The 19,453-nt window shown below is 55.7% G+C and overlaps 1 protein-coding gene across 2 annotated transcripts in view; it reads left to right on the top strand.

The window, feature by feature from the left end:
• Positions 1 to 18,417, top strand: part of LOC116938470 (protein O-linked-mannose beta-1,2-N-acetylglucosaminyltransferase 1) — a 125,711-nt gene extending 107,294 nt beyond the window's left edge. For both annotated transcript variants that reach the window (XM_076056838.1, XM_076056839.1), the window contains 2 exons: positions 2,704 to 2,813; positions 15,825 to 18,417. In XM_076056838.1, coding sequence (XP_075912953.1) covers positions 2,704 to 2,813; positions 15,825 to 15,894 — 180 coding nt within the window. In that variant the 3' untranslated portion in view covers positions 15,895 to 18,417. The remainder of the gene's footprint in view (positions 1 to 2,703; positions 2,814 to 15,824) is intronic.
• The last annotated feature ends 1,036 nt before the right edge of the window (positions 18,418 to 19,453 follow it).

Below are 19,453 nucleotides of genomic sequence, written 5' to 3'. Positions count from 1 at the left end.
TGTACTGTGTGTGTACTTGTGTACTGTGTGTGTACTGTGTGCACTGTGTGTGTACTGTGGGTGTACTGTGTGTGTGTACTGTCTGTACTGTGTGTATGCACTGTGTGTGTACTGTATGTGTACTGTGTGTGTGTACTGTGTGTGTGTACTGTGTGTGTGTACTGTGTGTGTGTACTGTGTGTGTACTGTGTGTACTGTGTGTGTGTACTGTGTGTGTACTGTGTGTGTGTACTGTGTGTGTACTGTGTGTGTGTACTGTGTGTGTACTGTGTGTGTACTGTGTCTGTGTACTGTGTGTGTACTGTGTGTGTACTGTGTGTGTGTGTGTGAACTGTGTATACTGTGTGTACTGTGTATACTGTATGTACTGTGTGTACTGTATGTGTGTACTGTATGTACTGTGTGTGTACTGTGTGTGTACTGTGTGAACTGTGTATACTGTATGTACTGTGTGTACTGTATGTGTGTACTGTGTGTACTGTGTGTGTGTACTGTGTGTGTACTGTGTGTACTGTGTGTGTGTACTGTGTGTACTGTGTGTGTACTGTGTGTGCACTGTATGTACTGTATGTACGGTGTGTGTACTGTGTGTGTATACTGTGTGTGTACTGTGTGTGTACTGTGTGTGTACTGTGTGTACTGTGTGTGTACTGTGTGTACTGTATGTACTGTATGTAATGTATGTACTGTGTGTACTGTATGTACTGTGTGTGTGTACTGTGTGTGTGTACTGTGTGTGTACTGTGTGTGTACTGTGTGTACTGTGTGTGCATACTGTGTGTACTGTGTGTGTGTACTGTGTGTACTGTGTGTGTACTGTGTGTACTGTGTGTGTGTACTGTGTGTACTGTATGTACTGTATGTACTGTATTACTGTGTGTACTGTATGTACTGTATGTACTGTATGTACTGTATTACTGTGTGTACTGTATGTACTGTGTGTGTGTACTGTGTGTGTGTACTGTGTGTGTACTGTGTGCGTACTGTGTGTACTGTGTGTGCATACTGTGTGTACTGTGTGTGTGTACTGTGTGTACTGTGTGTGTACTGTGTGTACTGTGTGTGTAATGTGTGTGTACTGTGTGTACTGTATGTACTGTGTGTATGTACTGTGTGTGTGTGTACTGTGTGTGTGTACTGTGTGTGTGTACTGTGTGTGTACTGTGTGTGTACTGTATGTGTGTACTGTGTGTGTACTGTGTGTACTGTGTGTGTGTACTGTGTGTACTGTGTGTACTGTGTGTGTGTACTGTGTGTGTGTACTGTGTGTGTACTGTGTGTGTGTGCTGTGTGTGTGTATACTGTGTGTGTACTGTGTGTGTGTACTGTGTGTACTGTGTGTGTACTGTGTGTGTGTACTGTGTGTACTGTGTGTGTACTGTATGTACTGTGTGTACTGTGTGTACTGTGTGTACTGTATGTACTGTGTGTGTACTGTGTGTGTGTACTGTGTGTACTGTGTGTGTACTGTGTGTGTACTGTGTGTACTGTGTGTGTACTGTGTGTGTGTACTGTGTGTACTGTGTGTGTACTGTGTGTGTACTGTGTGTACTGTATGTACTGTGTGTGTACTGTGTGTGTGTACTGTGTGTGTACTGTGTGTGTACTGTGTGTGTGTACTGTGTGTACTGTGTGTGTACTGTGTGTGTGTACTGTATGTACTGTATGTGTACTGTGTGTACTGTATGTACTGTGTGTACTGTATGTACTGTGTGTGTACTGTGTTTGTGTACTGTGTGTGTGTACTGTGTGTGTACTGTGTGTGCGTACTGTGTGTACTGTGTGTGTACTGTGTGTGTACTGTGTGTACTGTGTGTGTACTGTGTGTGTAATGTGTGTGTACTGTGTGTACTGTATGTACTGTGTGTATGTACTGTGTGTAATGTGTGTGTGTGTACTGTGTGTGTGTATTGTGTGTACTGTGTGTGTACTGTGTGTGTACTGTGTGTGTGTACTGTGTGTGTGTACTGTGTGTGTGTACTGTGTGCGTGTACTGTGTGTGTGTGTACTGTGTGTGTACTGTGTGTGTACTGTGTGTACTGTGTGTGTGTACTGTGTGTGTGTACTGTGTGTGTGCTGTGTGTGTGTATACTGTGTGTGTACTGTGTGTGTGTACTGTGTGTACTGTGTGTGTACTGTGTGTGTGTACTGTGTGTACTGTGTGTGTACTGTGTGTGTGTACTGTGTGTGTACTGTGTGTGTGTACTGTGTGTGTGTGTACTGTGTGTGTACTGTGTGTGTGTACTGTGTGTACTGTGTGTGTACTGTGTGTGTACTGTGTGTGTACTGTGTGTGTACGGTGTGTACTGTTTGTGTGTACTGTGTGTGTACTGCGTGTGTGTGTACTGTGTGTGTGTACTGTGTGTGTGTACAGTGTGTGTACTGTGTGTGTACTGTGTGTGTGTGTACTGTGTGTGTACTGTGTGTGTACTGTGTGTGTGTACTGTGTGTGTACTGTGTGTGTACTGTGTGTGTGTACTGTGTGTACTGTGTGTGTGTACTGTGTGTGTACTGTGTGTATACTGTGTGTGTACTGTGTGTGTGTACTGTGTGTATACTGTGTGTGTACTGTGTGTGTACTGTGTGTGTGTGTACTGTGTGTGTGTACTGTGTGTGTATCTGTGTGTGTGTACTGTGTGTGTACTGTGTGTGTACTGTATGTACTGTGTGTGTACTGTATGTACTGTATGTGTACCCACACAGTGCTGGGGAATCTGGGATCTGGATTTGAGGGGTCTCCACCGTGGAATGTGGAGACTTCACCACTCATCACATCACCTGATGGTGGTGGGGGTGCCTCACTCACCCTACAGGTGAGTCACTCACCACTCACTCACCACTCACCACTCACTCACCACTCACTCACTCACCCACTCACTCACCCACCCACTCGCTCACTCACCCACCCACTCACTCACTCACCCACCCACCCACTCACTCACTCACCCACTCACTCACCCACCCACTCACCCACTCACTCACTCACCCACTCACTCACCCACCAACTCACTCACCCACCCACTCACCCACTCACTCACTCACCCACTCACTCACCCACCCACCCACCCACTCACCCACTCACTCACTCACGCACTCACTCACCCACCAACTCACTCACCCACCCACTCACCCACTCACTCACCCACTCACTCACCCACCCACTCGCTCACTCACCCACCCACCCACTCACTCACCCACCCACTCACTCACCCACTCACTCACTCACCCACTCACTCACTCACCCACTCACCCACTCACTCACCACTCACCCACTCACTCACTCACCCACTCACTCATCACTCACCCACCCACTCACCCACCCACTCACCCACTCACTCACTCACTCACCCACTCACTCACTCACCCACTCACTCACTCACTCACCTACTCACTCACTCACTCACCCACTCACTCACTCACTCACCTACTCACTCACTCACTCACTCACTCATCCACTCACCACTCACTCACTCACCCACTCACCACTCACTCATCCACTCACCACTCACTCACTCACTCACCCACTCACTCACTCACCTACTCACTCACCTACTCACTCACTCACTCACCTACTCACTCACCTACTCACTCACTCACCCACTCACCACTCACTCACCCACTCACTCACTCACTCACCCACTCACCCACTCACTCACCACTCACTCACCTACTCACTCACCCACTCACCACTCACTCACCACTCACTCACTCACCCACTCACCACTCACTCACCCACTCACTCACTCACTCACCACTCACTCACCACTCACTCACTCACCCACTCACCACTCACTCACCCACTCACTCACTCACTCACCCACTCACTCACTCACCCACTCACTCACTCACCCACTCACTCACTCACCCACTCACTCACTCACTCACCCACTCACTCACTCACCACTCACTCACTCACCCACTCACTCACCCACTCACTCACCACTCACTCACTCACCACTCACTCACCCACTCACTCACCACTCACTCACTCACCACTCACTCACCCACTCACTCACTCACTCACCCACTCACTCACTCACCACTCACCCACTCACTCACCCACTCACTCACTCACCCACTCACTCAGCCACCCACTCACTCACTTACCACTCACTCACCACTCACCCACTCACCCACTCACTCACCACTCACTCACTCACTCACCCACTCACTACTCACTTAGACACCCACTCACTCACCCATTCACTCACCCACTCACTCAGCCACCCACTCACTCACTCACCCACTCACTCAGCCACCCACTCACTCACTCACTCACCACTCACTCACCACTCACCCACTCACCCACTTACTCACCACTCACTCACTCACCACTCACTCACTCACCCACTCACTCAGCCACCCACTCACTCACCAGTCACCCACTCACTCACTCACTCACCCACTCACTCACTCACCCACTCACTCACTCACCCACTCACTCACTCACGCACTCACTCACTCACCCACTCACTCACTCACCTACTCACTCACCTACTCACTCACTCACTCACCTACTCACTCACCTACTCACTCACTCATCCACTCACCACTCACTCACCCACTCACTCACTCACTCACCCACTCACCCACTCACTCACCACTCACTCACCTACTCACTCACTCACTCACCCACTCACCACTCACTCACTCACCCACTCACCACTCACTCACCCACTCACTCACTCACCCACTCACTCACCCACTCACCACTCACTCACTCACTCACCACTCACTCACCACTCACTCACTCACCCACTCACCACTCACTCACCCACTCACTCACTCACTCACCCACTCACTCACTCACCCACTCACTCACCCACTCACCACTCACTCACTCACTCACCACTCACTCACCACTCACTCACTCACCCACTCACCACTCACTCACCCACTCACTCACTCACTCACCCACTCACTCACTCACCACTCACTCACCACTCACTCACCCACTCACTCACCACTCACTCACTCACCACTCACTCACCCACTCACTCACTCACTCACCCACTCACTCACTCACCACTCACCCACTCACTCACCCACTCACTCACTCACCCACTCACTCAGCCACCCACTCACTCACTTACCACTCACTCACCACTCACCCACTCACCCACTCACTCACCACTCACTCACTCACTCACCCACTCACTACTCACTTAGACACCCACTCACTCACCCATTCACTCACCCATTCACTCACCCACTCACTCAGCCACCCACTCACTCACTCACCCACTCACTCAGCCACCCACTCACTCACTCACTCACCACTCACTCACCACTCACCCACTCACCCACTTACTCACCACTCACTCACTCACCACTCACTCACTCACCCACTCACTCAGCCACCCACTCACTCACCAGTCACTCACTCACCACTCACTCACCCACTCACTCACTCACCTACTCCCTCACCACTCACTCACTCACTCACCCACTCCCTCACCACTCACTCACTCACTCCCCAGTCACTCACTCCACTCACTTAGACACTCCACTCACTTAGACACTCACTCATCACTCACCACTTCCCATGACCACCATTCCCTTCACACTCACAGCTGACTCCCCCTGTCACTGCCTCCCATGGCCACCAGTCCCTTCACACTCACAGCTGACTCCCCCTGTCACTACCTCCCATAGCCACCAGTCCCTTCACACTCACAGCTGACTCCCCCTGTCACTACCTCCCATGGCCACCAGTCTCTTCACACTCACAGCTGACTCCCCCTGTCATTACCTCCCATAGCCACCAGTCCCTTCACACTCACAGCTGACTCCCCCTGTCACTAACTAACATAGCCACCAGTCCCTTCACACTCACAGCTGACTCCCCCTGTCACTACCTCCCATAGCCACCAGTCCCTTCACACTCACAGCTGACTCCCCCTGTCATTACCTAACATGGCCACCAATCCCTTCACACTCACAGCTGACTCCCCCTGTCACTAACCCCCATAGCCACCAGTCCCTTCACACTCACAGCTGACTCCCCCTGTCACTACCTAACATGGCCACCAATCCCTTCACACTCACAGCTGACTCCCCCTGTCACTACCTCCCATAGCCACCAGTCCCTTCACACTCACAGCTGACTCCCCTGTCATTACCTCTCATGGCCACCAGTCCCTTCACACTCACAGCTGACTCCCCCTGTCACTACCTCCCATAGCCACCAGTCCCTTCACACTCACAGCTGACTCCCCCTGTCATTACCTCCCATAGCCACCAGTCCCTTCACACTCACAGCTGACTCTCCCTGTCACTACCTCCCATGGCCACCAGTCCCTTCACACTCACAGCTGACTCCCCCTGTCACTACCTCCCATAGCCACCAGTCCCTTCACACTCACAGCTGACTCCCCCTGTCACTACCTAACATGGCCACCAGTCCCTTCACACTCACAGCTGACTCCCCCTGTCACTACCTCCCATAGCCACCAGTCCCTTCACACTCACAGCTGACTCCCCCTGTCACTACCTAACATAGCCACCAGTCCCTTCACACTCACAGCTGACTCCCCCTGTCACTACCTAACATGGTCACCAGTCCCTTCACACTCACAGCTGACTCCCCCTGTCACCAGCTCCCATGGCCACCAGTCCCTTCACACTCACAGCTGACTCCCCCTGTCACTACCTAACATGACCACCAGTCCCTTCACACTCACAGCTGACTCCCCCTGTCATTACCTCCCATGGCCACCAGTCCCTTCACACTCACAGCTGACTCCCCCTGTCACTACCTCCCATGGCCACCAGTCCCTTCACACTCACAGCTGACTCCCCCTGTCACTACCTAACATAGCCACCAGTCCCTTCACACTCACAGCTGACTCCCCTGTCATTACCTCCCATAGCCACCAGTCCCTTCACACTCACAGCTGACTCCCCCTGTCACTACCTAACATAGCCACCAGTCCCTTCACACTCACAGCTGACTCCCCCTGTCACTACCTAACATAGCCACCAGTCCCTTCACACTCACAGCTGACTCCCCTGTCATTACCTCCCATAGCCACCAGTCCCTTCACACTCACAGCTGACTCCCCCTGTCACTACCTCCCATGGCCACCAGTCCCTTCACACTCACAGCTGACTCCCCTGTCACTACCTCCATAGCCACCAGTCCCTTCACACTCACAGCTGACTCCCCCTGTCACTACCTCCCATAGCCACCAGTCCCTTCACGCTCACAGCTGACTCCCCCTGTCATTACCTCCCATAGCCACCAGTCCCTTCACACTCACAGCTGACTCCCCCTGTCACTACCTAACATGACCACCAGTCCCTTCACACTCACAGCTGACTCCCCCTGTCACTACCTCCCACGGCCACCAGTCCCTTCACACTCACAGCTGACTCCCCCTGTCATTACCTCCCATAGCCACCAGTCCCTTAACACTCACAGCTGACTCCCCCTGTCATTACCTCCCATAGCCACCAGTCCCTTCACACTCACAGCTGACTCCCCCTGTCACTACCTCCCATGGCCACCAGTCCCTTCACACTCACAGCTGACTCCCCCTGTCACTACCTCCTGTAGCCACCAGTCCCTTCACACTCACAGCTGACTCCCCCTGTCACTACCTCCCATGGCCACCAGTCCCTTCACACTCACAGCGGACTCCCCCTGTCACTACCTCCCATGGCCACCAGTCCCTTCACACTCACAGCTGACTCCCCCTGTCACTACCTCCCATGGCCACCAGTCCCTTCACACTCACAGCTGACTCCCCCTGTCATTACCTCCCAGAGCCACCAGTCCCTTCACACTCACAGCTGACTCCCCCTGTCACTACCTCGCATAGCCACCAGTCCCTTCACACTCACAGCTGACTCCCCCTGTCACTACCTCCCATAGCCACCAGTCCCTTCACACTCACAGCTGACTCCCCCTGTCACTACCGCCCATGGCCACCAGTCCCTTCACACTCACAGCTGACTCCCCTGTCACTACCTCCCATAGCCACCAGTCCCTTCACACTCACAGCTGACTCCCCCTATCATTACCTCCCATAGCCACCAGTCCCTTCACACTCACAGCTGACTCCCCCTGTCACTACCTCCCATGGCCACCAGTCCCTTCACACTCACAGCTGACTCCCCTGTCACTACCTCCCATAGCCACCAGTCCCTTCACACTCAAAGCTGACTCACCCTGTCACTACCTCCCATGGCCACCAGTCCCTTCACACTCACAGCTGACTCCCCTGTCATTACCTCCCATAGCCACCAGTCCCTTCACACTCACAGCTGACTCCCCCCATCACTAACTCCCATAGTCACCAGTCCCTTCACACTCACAGCTGACTCCGCCTGTCACTAACCCCCATAGCCACCAGTCCCTTCACACTCACAGCTGACTCCCCCTGTCATTACCTCCCATGGCCACCAGTCCCTTCACACTCACAGCTGACTCCCCCTGTCACTACCTCCCACAGCCACCAGTCCCTTCACACTCACAGCTGACTCCCCCTGTCACTACCTCCCGTGGCCACCAGTCCCTTCACACTCACAGCTGACTCCCCCTGTCACTACCTAACATGGTCACCAGTCCCTTCACACTCACAGCTGACTCCCCCTGTCACTATCTCCCATGGCCACCAGTCCCTTCACACTCACAGCTGACTCCCCCTGTCACTACCTCCCATGGCCACCAGTCCCTTCACACTCACAGCTGACTCCCCCTGTCACTGCCTCCCATGGCCACCAGTCCCTTCACACTCACAGCTGACTCCCCCTGTCATTACCTCCATAGCCACCAGTCCCTTCACACTCACAGCTGACTCCCCCTGTCACTACCTCCCATGGCCACCAGTCCCTTCACACTCACAGCTGACTCCCCTGTCATTACCTCCCATGGCCACCAGTCCCTTCACACTCACATCTGACTCCCCCTGTCATTACCTCCAATGGCCACCAGTCCCTTCACACTCACAGCTGACTCCCCCTGTCATTACCTCCCATAGCCACCAGTCCCTTCACACTCACAGCTGACTCCCCCTGTCACTACCTAACATGGTCACCAGTCCCTTCACACTCACAGCTGACTCCCCCTGTCACTACCTCCCACGGCCACCAGTCCCTTCACACTCACAGCTGACTCCCCCTGTCATTACCTCCCATAGCCACCAGTCCCTTCACACTCACAGCTGACTCCCCCTGTCACTACCTCCCGTGCCACCAGTCCCTTCACACTCACAGCTGACTCCCCCTGTCACTACCTCCCATGGCCACCAGTCCCTTCACACTCACAGCTGACTCCCCCTGTCACTACCTCCCATAGTCACCAGTCCCTTCACACTCACAGCTGACTCCCCCTGTCATTACCTCCCATGGCCACCAGTCCCTTCACACTCACAGCTGACTCCCCCTGTCACTACCTCCCACAGCCACCAGTCCCTTCACACTCACAGCTGACTCCCCCTGTCACTACCTCCCGTGGCCACCAGTCCCTTCACACTCACAGCTGACTCCCCCTGTCACTACCTAACATGGTCACCAGTCCCTTCACACTCACAGCTGACTCCCCCTGTCACTACCTCACACGGCCACCAGTCCCTTCACACTCACAGCTGACTCCCCCTGTCACTACCTCCTGTAGCCACCAGTCCCTTCACACTCACAGCTGACTCCCCCTGTCACTACCTCCCATGGCCACCAGTCCCTTCACACTCACAGCTGACTCCCCCTGTCACTACCTCCCATGGCCACCATTCCCTTCACACTCACAGCTGACTCCCCCTGTCACTACCTCCCGTGACCACCAGTCCCTTCACACTCACAGCTGACTCCCCCTGTCACTACCTCACACGGCCACCAGTCCCTTCACACTCACAGCTGACTCCCCCTCTCAATACCTCCCATAGCCACCAGTCCCTTCACACTCACAGCTGACTCCCCCTGTCACTACCGCCCATGGCCACCAGTCCCTTCACACTCACAGCTGACTCCCCTGTCACTACCTCCCATAGCCACCAGTCCCTTCACACTCACAGCTGACTCCCCCTATCATTACCTCCCATAGCCACCAGTCCCTTCACACTCACAGCTGACTCCCCCTGTCACTACCTCCCATGGCCACCAGTCCCTTCACACTCACAGCTGACTCCCCTGTCACTACCTCCCATAGCCACCAGTCCCTTCACACTCAAAGCTGACTCACCCTGTCACTACCTCCCATGGCCACCAGTCCCTTCACACTCACAGCTGACTCCCCTGTCATTACCTCCCATAGCCACCAGTCCCTTCACACTCACAGCTGACTCCCCCCATCACTAACTCCCATAGTCACCAGTCCCTTCACACTCACAGCTGACTCCGCCTGTCACTAACCCCCATAGCCACCAGTCCCTTCACACTCACAGCTGACTCCCCCTGTCATTACCTCCCATGGCCACCAGTCCCTTCACACTCACAGCTGACTCCCCCTGTCACTACCTCCCACAGCCACCAGTCCCTTCACACTCAAAGCTGACTCACCCTGTCACTACCTCCCATGGCCACCAGTCCCTTCACACTCACAGCTGACTCCGCCTGTCACTAACCCCCACAGCCACCAGTCCCTTCACACTCACAGCTGACTCCCCCTGTCACTACCTCCCGTGGCCACCAGTCCCTTCACACTCACAGCTGACTCCCCCTGTCACTACCTAACATGGTCACCAGTCCCTTCACACTCACAGCTGACTCCCCCTGTCACTACCTCCCATGGCCACCAGTCCCTTCACACTCACAGCTGACTCCCCTGTCACTACCTCCATAGCCACCAGTCCCTTTACACTCACAGCTGACTCCCCCTGTCATTACCTCCCATGACCACCAGTCCCTTCACACTCACAGCTGACTCCCCCTGTCACTACCTCCCATAGCCACCAGTCCCTTCACACTCACAGCTGACTCCCCTGTCATTACCTCCCATAGCCACCAGTCCCTTCACACTCACAGCTGACTCCCCCTGTCACTACCTCCCATGGCCACCAGTCCCTTCACACTCACAGCTGACTCCCCCTGTCATTACCTCCAATGGCCACCAGTCCCTTCACACTCACAGCTGACTCCCCCTGTCATTACCTAACATGGCCACCAGTCCCTTCACACTCACAGCTGACTCCCCCTGTCACTAACTCCCATAGCCACCAGTCCCTTCACACTCACAGCTGACTCCCCCTGTCACTACCTCCCATAGCCACCAGTCCCTTCACACTGACAGCTGACTCCCCCTGTCATTACCTCCCGTGGCCACCAGTCCCTTCACACTCACAGCTGACTCCCCCTGTCACTACCTCCCACGACCACCAGTCCCTTCACACTCACAGCTGACTCCCCCTGTTACTACCTCCCATAGCCACCAGTCCCTTCACACTCACAGCTGACTCCCCCTGTCACTGCCTCCCATGGCCACCAGTCCCTTCACACTGACAGCTGACTCCCCCTGTCATTACCTCCATAGCCACCAGTCCCTTCACACTCACAGCTGACTCCCCCTGTCATTACCTCCCATGGCCACCAGTCCCTTCACACTCACAGCTGACTCCCCCTGTCACTACCTCCCATAGCCACCAGTCCCTTCACACTCACAGCTGACTCCCCCTGTCACTACCTCCCATGGCCACCAGTCCCTTCACACTCACAGCTGACTCCCCCTGTCACTACCTCCCATGGCCACCAGTCCCTTCACACTCACAGCTGACTCCCCTGTCACTACCTCCATAGCCACCAGTCCCTTCACACTCACAGCTGACTCCCCCTGTCATTACCTCCCATGACCACCAGTCCCTTCACACTCACAGCTGACTCCCCCTGTCATTACCTCCCATAGCCACCAGTCCCTTCACACTCACAGCTGACTCCCCCTGTCACTACCTTACATGACCACCAGTCCCTTCACACTCACAGCTGACTCCCCCTGTCACTACCTCCCACGGCCACCAGTCCCTTCACACTCACAGCTGACTCCCCCTGTCATTACCTCCCATAGCCACCAGTCCCTTCACACTCACAGCTGACTCCCCCTGTCACTACCTCCCGTGCCACCAGTCCCTTCACACTCACAGCTGACTCCCCCTGTCACTACCTCCCATGGCCACCAGTCCCTTCACACTCACAGCTGACTCCCCCTGTCACTACCTCCCATAGTCACCAGTCCCTTCACACTCACAGCTGACTCCCCCTGTCATTACCTCCCATGGCCACCAGTCCCTTCACACTCACAGCTGACTCCCCCTGTCACTACCTCCCACAGCCACCAGTCCCTTCACACTCACAGCTGACTCCCCCTGTCACTACCTCCCATAGCCACCAGTCCCTTCACACTCACAGCTGACTCCCCCTGTCACTGCCTCCCATGGCCACCAGTCCCTTCACACTCACAGCTGACTCCCCCTGTCATTACCTCCATAGCCACCAGTCCCTTCACACTCACAGCTGACTCCCCCTGTCACTACCTCCCATGGCCACCAGTCCCTTCACACTCACAGCTGACTCCCCCTGTCACTACCTCCCATGGCCACCAGTCCCTTCACACTCACAGCTGACTCCCCCTGTCACTACCTCCCATGGCCACCAGTCCCTTCACACTCACAGCTGACTCCCCCTGTCACTACCTCCCATGGCCACCAGTCCCTTCACACTCACAGCTGACTCCCCCTGTCATTACCTCCCATAGCCACCAGTCCCTTCACACTCACAGCTGACTCCCCCTGTCATTACTTCCCATAGCCACCAGTCCCTTCACACTCACAGCTGACTCCCCCTGTCACTACCTCCCATGGCCACCAGTCCCTTCACACTCACAGCTGACTCCCCCTGTCACTAACCCCCATAGCCACCAGTCCCTTCACACTCACAGCTGACTCCCCTGTCATTACCTCCCATAGCCACCAGTCCCTTCACACTCACAGCTGACTCCCCCCTTCACTACCTAACATAGCCACCAGTCCCTTCACACTCACAGCTGACTCCCCCTGTCACTACCTCCTGTAGCCACCAGTCCCTTCACACTCACAGCTGACTCCCCCTGTCACTACCTCCCATAGCCACCAGTCCCTTCACACTAACAGCTGACTCCCCCCGTCACTACCTAACATAGCCACCAGTCCCTTCACACTCACAGCTGACTCCCCCTGTCACTACCTCCCATGGCCACCAGTCCCTTCACACTCACAGCTGACTCCCCCTGTCACTACCTCCCATGGCCACCAGTCCCTTCACACTCACAGCTGACTCCCCCTGTCACTACCTCCCATGGCCACCAGTCCCTTCACACTCACAGCTGACTCCCCCTGTCATTACCTCCCGTGGCCACCAGTCCCTTCACACTCACAGCTGACTCCCCCTGTCACTACCTCCCATGGCCACCAGTCCCTTCACACTCACAGCTGACTCCCCCTGTCATTACCTCCCGTGGCCACCAGTCCCTTCACACTCACAGCTGACTCCCCCTGTCACTACCTCCCATAGCCACCAGTCCCTTCACACTCACAGCTGACTCCCCCTGTCACTACCTCCCATGGCCACCAGTCCCTTCACACTCACAGCTGACTCCCCCTGTCACTACCTCCGATAGCGACCAGTCCCTTCACACTCACAGCTGACTCCCCCTGTCACTACCTCCCATGGCCACCAGTCCCTTCACACTCACAGCTGACTCCCCCTGTCACTACCTAACATAGCCACCAGTCCCTTCACACTCACAGCTGACTCCCCCTGTCACTACCTCCCATAGCCACCAGTCCCTTCACACTCACAGCTGACTCCCCCTGTCATTACTTCCCATAGCCACCAGTCCCTTCACACTCACAGCTGACTCCCCCTGTCACTACCTCCCATGGCCACCAGTCCCTTCATACTCACAGCTGACTCCCCCTGTCATTACCTCCCATAGCCACCAGTCCCTTCACACTCACAGCTGACTCCCCCTGTCATTACTTCCCATAGCCACCAGTCCCTTCACACTCACAGCTGACTCCCCCTGTCACTACCTCCCATGGCCACCAGTCCCTTCACACTCACAGCTGACTCCCCCTGTCACTAACCCCCATAGCCACCAGTCCCTTCACACTCACAGCTGACTCCCCTGTCATTACCTCCCATAGCCACCAGTCCCTTCACACTCACAGCTGACTCCCCCTGTCACTACCTCCCATGGCCACCTGTCCCTTCACACTCACCGCTGACTCCCCCTGTCACTACCTCCCATAGCCACCAGTCCCTTCACACTCACAGCTGACTCCCCCTGTCACTACCTCCCATGGCCACCAGTCCCTTCACACTCACAGCTGACTCCCCCTGTCATTACCTCGCATAGCCACCAGTCCCTTCACACTCACAGCTGGCTCCCCCTGTCATTACCTCCTGTAGCCACCAGTCCCTTCACACTCACAGCTGACTCCCCCTGTCACTACCTCCCATGGCCACCAGTCCCTTCACACTCACCGCTGACTCCCCCTGTCATTACCTAACATGCCCACCAGTCCCTTCACACTCACAGCTGACTCCCCCTGTCATTACCTCGCATAGCCACCAGTCCCTTCACACTCACAGCTGGCTCCCCCTGTCATTACCTAACATAGCCACCAGTCCCTTCACACTCACAGCTGACTCCCCTGTCATTACCTCCCATAGCCACCAGTCCCTTCACACGCACAGCTGACTCCCCCTGTCACTACCTCCCATGGCCACCAGTCCCTTCACACTCACAGCTGACTCCCCCTGTCACTACCTCCCATGGCCACCAGTCCCTTCACACTCACAGCTGACTCCCCCTGTCACTGCCTCCCATAGCCACCAGTCCCTTCACACTCACAGCTGACTCCCCCTGTCACTACCTCCCATAGCCACCAGTCCCTTCACACTCACAGCTGACTCCCCCTGTCATACCTCCCATAGCCACCAGTCCCTTCACACTCACAGCTGACTCCCCCTGTCACTACCTCCCATAGCCACCAGTCCCTTCACACTCACAGCTGACTCCCCTGTCACTAACCCCCATAGCCACCAGTCCCTTCACACTCACAGCTGACTCCCCCTGTCATTACCTCCCGTGGCCACCAGTCCCTTCACACTCACAGCTGACTCCCCCTGTCACTACCTAACATGGCCACCAGTCCCTTCACACTCACAGCTGACTCCCCCTGTCACTACCTCCCATAGCCACCAGTCCCTTCACACTCACAGCTGACTCCCCTGTCATTACCTAACACGGCCACCAGTCCCTTCACACTCACAGCTGACTCCCCCTGTCACTACCTCCCATAGCCACCAGTCCCTTCACACTCACAGCTGACTCCCCCTGTCATTACCTCCCACAGCCACCAGTCCCTTCACACTCATAGCTGACTCCCCCTGTCATTACCTCCCATAGCCACCAGTCCCTTCACACTCACAGCTGACTCCCCCTGTCACTGCCTCCTGTAGCCACCAGTCCCTTCACACTCACAGCTGACTCCCTTCACACTCACAGCTGACTCCCCCTGTCACTAACTCCCATAGCCACCAGTCCCTTCACACTCACAGCTGACTCTTCACAGTCCTTCCCGACGGTCCCGGTTCTTCACCTGATGAAGGCTACTTGTGTTGGGGCCGAAACGTCGCGTTTGGCTTTTAAACGAAATACTGTTGCACGCTTTCGTGGATTTCACCCTGTCTGTTGTTGCTGTTGTTGTTGTAGTTGCTGTTGTAGTAGTATCTTCAAATCTTGTAAGTCAACTTTAACTCACTTACCAATGTGGTTGCGACTGAAAATTTGGTATGCTTACGTTTGTACAGTGTGTGTACAGTGTGTGTACAGTGTGTGTACTGTCTCCCAGTGTCTACAAACCGGACTCCGTGAAGCCAATCGAACTCACCCCAGCATCCTCACCACGGCCCTCACCGTGACCCGGACAACGCTCACCGTGGACCGGGCAACGCTCACCCGCTCACTCACCCGCTCACTCACTCACCCGCTCACTCACTCACCCGCTCACTCACCCGCTCACTCATCCGCTCACTCACCCACTCACACACTCACTCATCCACTCACGCAACCACTCACTCACTCAGCCACTCACTCACTCACACACTCACCCACTCACTCACTCACCCGCTCACTCACCCACTCAACCACTCACTCACTCAACCACTCACTCACCCGCTCACTCACCCGCTCACTCACTCACCCACTTACCCGCTCACCCGCTCACTCACCCGCTCACTCACCCGCTCACTCACTCACTCGCCCGCTCACTCGCTCGCTCACCCGCTCACTCACCCGCTCGCTCACCCGCTCACTCACCCGCTCACTCACCCGCTCACTCACCCGCTCACTCACCCACTCACTCACCCGCTCACTCACCCACTCACTCACCCGCTCACTCACCCGCTCACTCACTCACCCGCTCACTCGCTCACCCGCTCACTCACCCGCTCACTCACCCGCTCACTCACCCGCTCACTCACTCACCCGCTCACTCACCCGCTCACTCACCCGCTCACTCACCCGCTCACTCACCCACTCACTCACCCGCTCACTCACCCACTCACTCACCCGCTCACTCACCCACTCACTCACTCAGTCACTCACCCGCTCACTCACCCGATCACTCACCCGCTCACTCACCCACTCGCTCACTCACCCGCTCACTCACCCGCTCACTCACCCGCTCACTCACTCACCCGCTCACTCACTCACTCACTCACCCGCTCACTCACCCACTCACTCACCCGCTCACTCACCCACTCACTCACCCACTCACCCGCTCACTCACTCTCACCTGCTCACTCACTCACTCACCACCCACTCACTCACCCGCTCACTCACCCACTCACTCGCTCACTCACCCGCTCACTCACCCGCTCACTCACTCGCTCACACACTCACTCACTCACTGACCCACCCACTCACTCACGCAACCACTCACTCACTCAGCCACTCACTCACTCACTCACACACACACTCACTCACCCACTCACCCACTCACTCACACACTCACTCACACACTCACTCACTGACCACTCACTCACCCACCCACTCACTCACCCACTCACTCACTCATCCACTCACTCACTCATCCACTCATCCACTCACTCATCCACTCATCCACTCACTCGCTCACTCACTCACCATGTAAGCTATTAGCACCACAAAGCTCCCCCAGGTAGCCTCTAGCAGGGCTGTAGGGGCAAGTGCTGTCACACAAAGCTCCCCCAGGTAGCTCACTACCCATCCACTCGCTTACCCACTCACTCACTCAATCGGTCACTCACCCACCCGCTCACCAACCCACTCGCTCACTCACCCACTCGCTCACCCACTCACCCACTCGCTCACCCACCCACTCACTCACCCACCCACCCACTCGCTCACCCACTCACTCGCTCACCCACTCGCTCACCCACCCACCCACTCACTCACTCACCCACTCACTCACTCACCTACCCACTCACCCACTCACTCACTCACCATGTAAGCTATTAGCACCACAGACAAAGCTCCCCCAGGTAGCCTGTAGCAGGGCTGTAGGGGCAAGTGCTGTCACACAAACAGACAAAGCTACCCCAGGTAGCATCTAGCAGGGCTGTAGGGGCAAGTGGCTGTCACACAGACAGACAAAGCTCCCCCAGGTAGCCTGTAGCAGGGCTGTAGGGGCAAGTGCTGTGACACAGACACAGACAAAACTCCCCCAGGTAGCCTCTAGCAGGGCTGTAGGGGCAAGTGCTGTGACACAGACACAAAGCTCCCCCAGGTAGCCTCTAGCAGGGCTGTAGGGGCAAGTGCTGTCACACACACAGACAAAGCTCCCCCAGGTAGCCTGTAGCAGGGCTGTAGGGACAAGTGCTGTGACACAGACAAAGCTCCCCCAGGTAGCCTCTAGCAGGGCTGTAGGGGCAAGTGCTGTGACACAGACACTCAAACTACTCGTGATGATGAGTGGTATTACTACTGGTGGTCTCACACTGGGATAGATAGCGTGGTGGACATGATGGTGGTGGTGGTGATGATAATGGTGATGATGATGTTGATGATGATGGTGATGATGATGGTGGTGATGGTGGTGATCATGATGATGGTGATGATGGTGATGATGGTGGTGGTGATGATGGTGATGATGGTGGTGATGATGGTGATGATGATGATGATGGTGGTGATGATGTTGATGATGATGATGGTGGTGATGATGATGATGATGGTGGTGATGGTGATGATGGTGGTGATGATGATGGTGGTGATGGTGATGATGTTGATGGTGGTGGTGATGGCGATGATGGTGATGGTGGTGATGATGGTGGTGATTGTGGTGGTGATGGTGGCGATGATGGTGATGATGATGTTGATGTTATGGATGTCTGCATGCTACATATCTTCCTGTAAATATTAGGTTTGTTAAATTTACACTCCAATAAATTACATTCAGAAGTTGTTCTGTAGTGTCCGTGTCTGTTGGTGGGTTCACACCCAGCCACCCACCCACCCACCCACTCACCCACCCACTCACCCACCCACTCACCCACTCACTCACTCACTTACCCACCCACCCACCCACTCACTCACCAACCCACCCACCCACTCACCCACTCACTCACCCACTCACCCACCCACTCACCCACCCACTCACCCACCCACTCACCCACCCACTCACCCACCCACCCACCCACTCACCCACTCACTCACCCACCCACTCACCCACTCACTCACCCACTCACTCACTCACCCACTCACTCACCCACTCACCCACCCACCCACCCACTCACCCACCCACCCACTCACCCACCCACTCACCCAACCACCCACCCACTCACTCACCCACCCACTCACCCACCCACTCACCCACCCACTCACTCACTCACCCACCCACTCACTCACCCACCCACTCACTCACCACTCACTCACTCACCCACTCACTTACCCACCCACCCACTCACTCACCAACCCACTCACCCACTCACTCACCCACTCACCCACCCACTCACCCACCCACTCACCCACCCACTCACCCACCCACCCACCCACTCACCCACTCACTCACCCACCCACTCACCCACTCACTCACCCACTCACTCACCCACCCACCCACTCACCCACCCACCCACCCACTCACCCACCCACCCACTCACCCACCCACCCACTCACCCACCCACTCACCCACCCACTCACCCACCCACTCACCCAACCACCCACCCACTCACTCACCCACCCACTCACCCACCCACTCACCCACCCACTCACTCACTCACCCACCCACTCACTCACCCACCCACTCACTCACCCACCCACTCACTCACCACTCACTCACTCACCCACTCACTCACCCACCCACTCACTCACCCAGCCACTCACCCACTCACTCACTCACCCACTCACTCACTCATCCACTCACTCACTCATCCACTCATCCACTCACTCACTCACCCACTCACTCACTCACCATGTAAGCTATTAGCACCACAGACAAAGCTC

This window comes from Petromyzon marinus, chromosome 78, assembly GCF_048934315.1.
Source record: "Petromyzon marinus isolate PM22_M1 ecotype Great Lakes invasive population chromosome 78, UKy_Petmar_22M1.pri1.0, whole genome shotgun sequence".
NCBI classification, from domain to species: Eukaryota; Metazoa; Chordata; class Hyperoartia; order Petromyzontiformes; family Petromyzontidae; genus Petromyzon; species Petromyzon marinus.
Note: the sequence above shows the minus strand (reverse complement) of the source record. Positions and strands in the feature narration are given on the sequence as shown.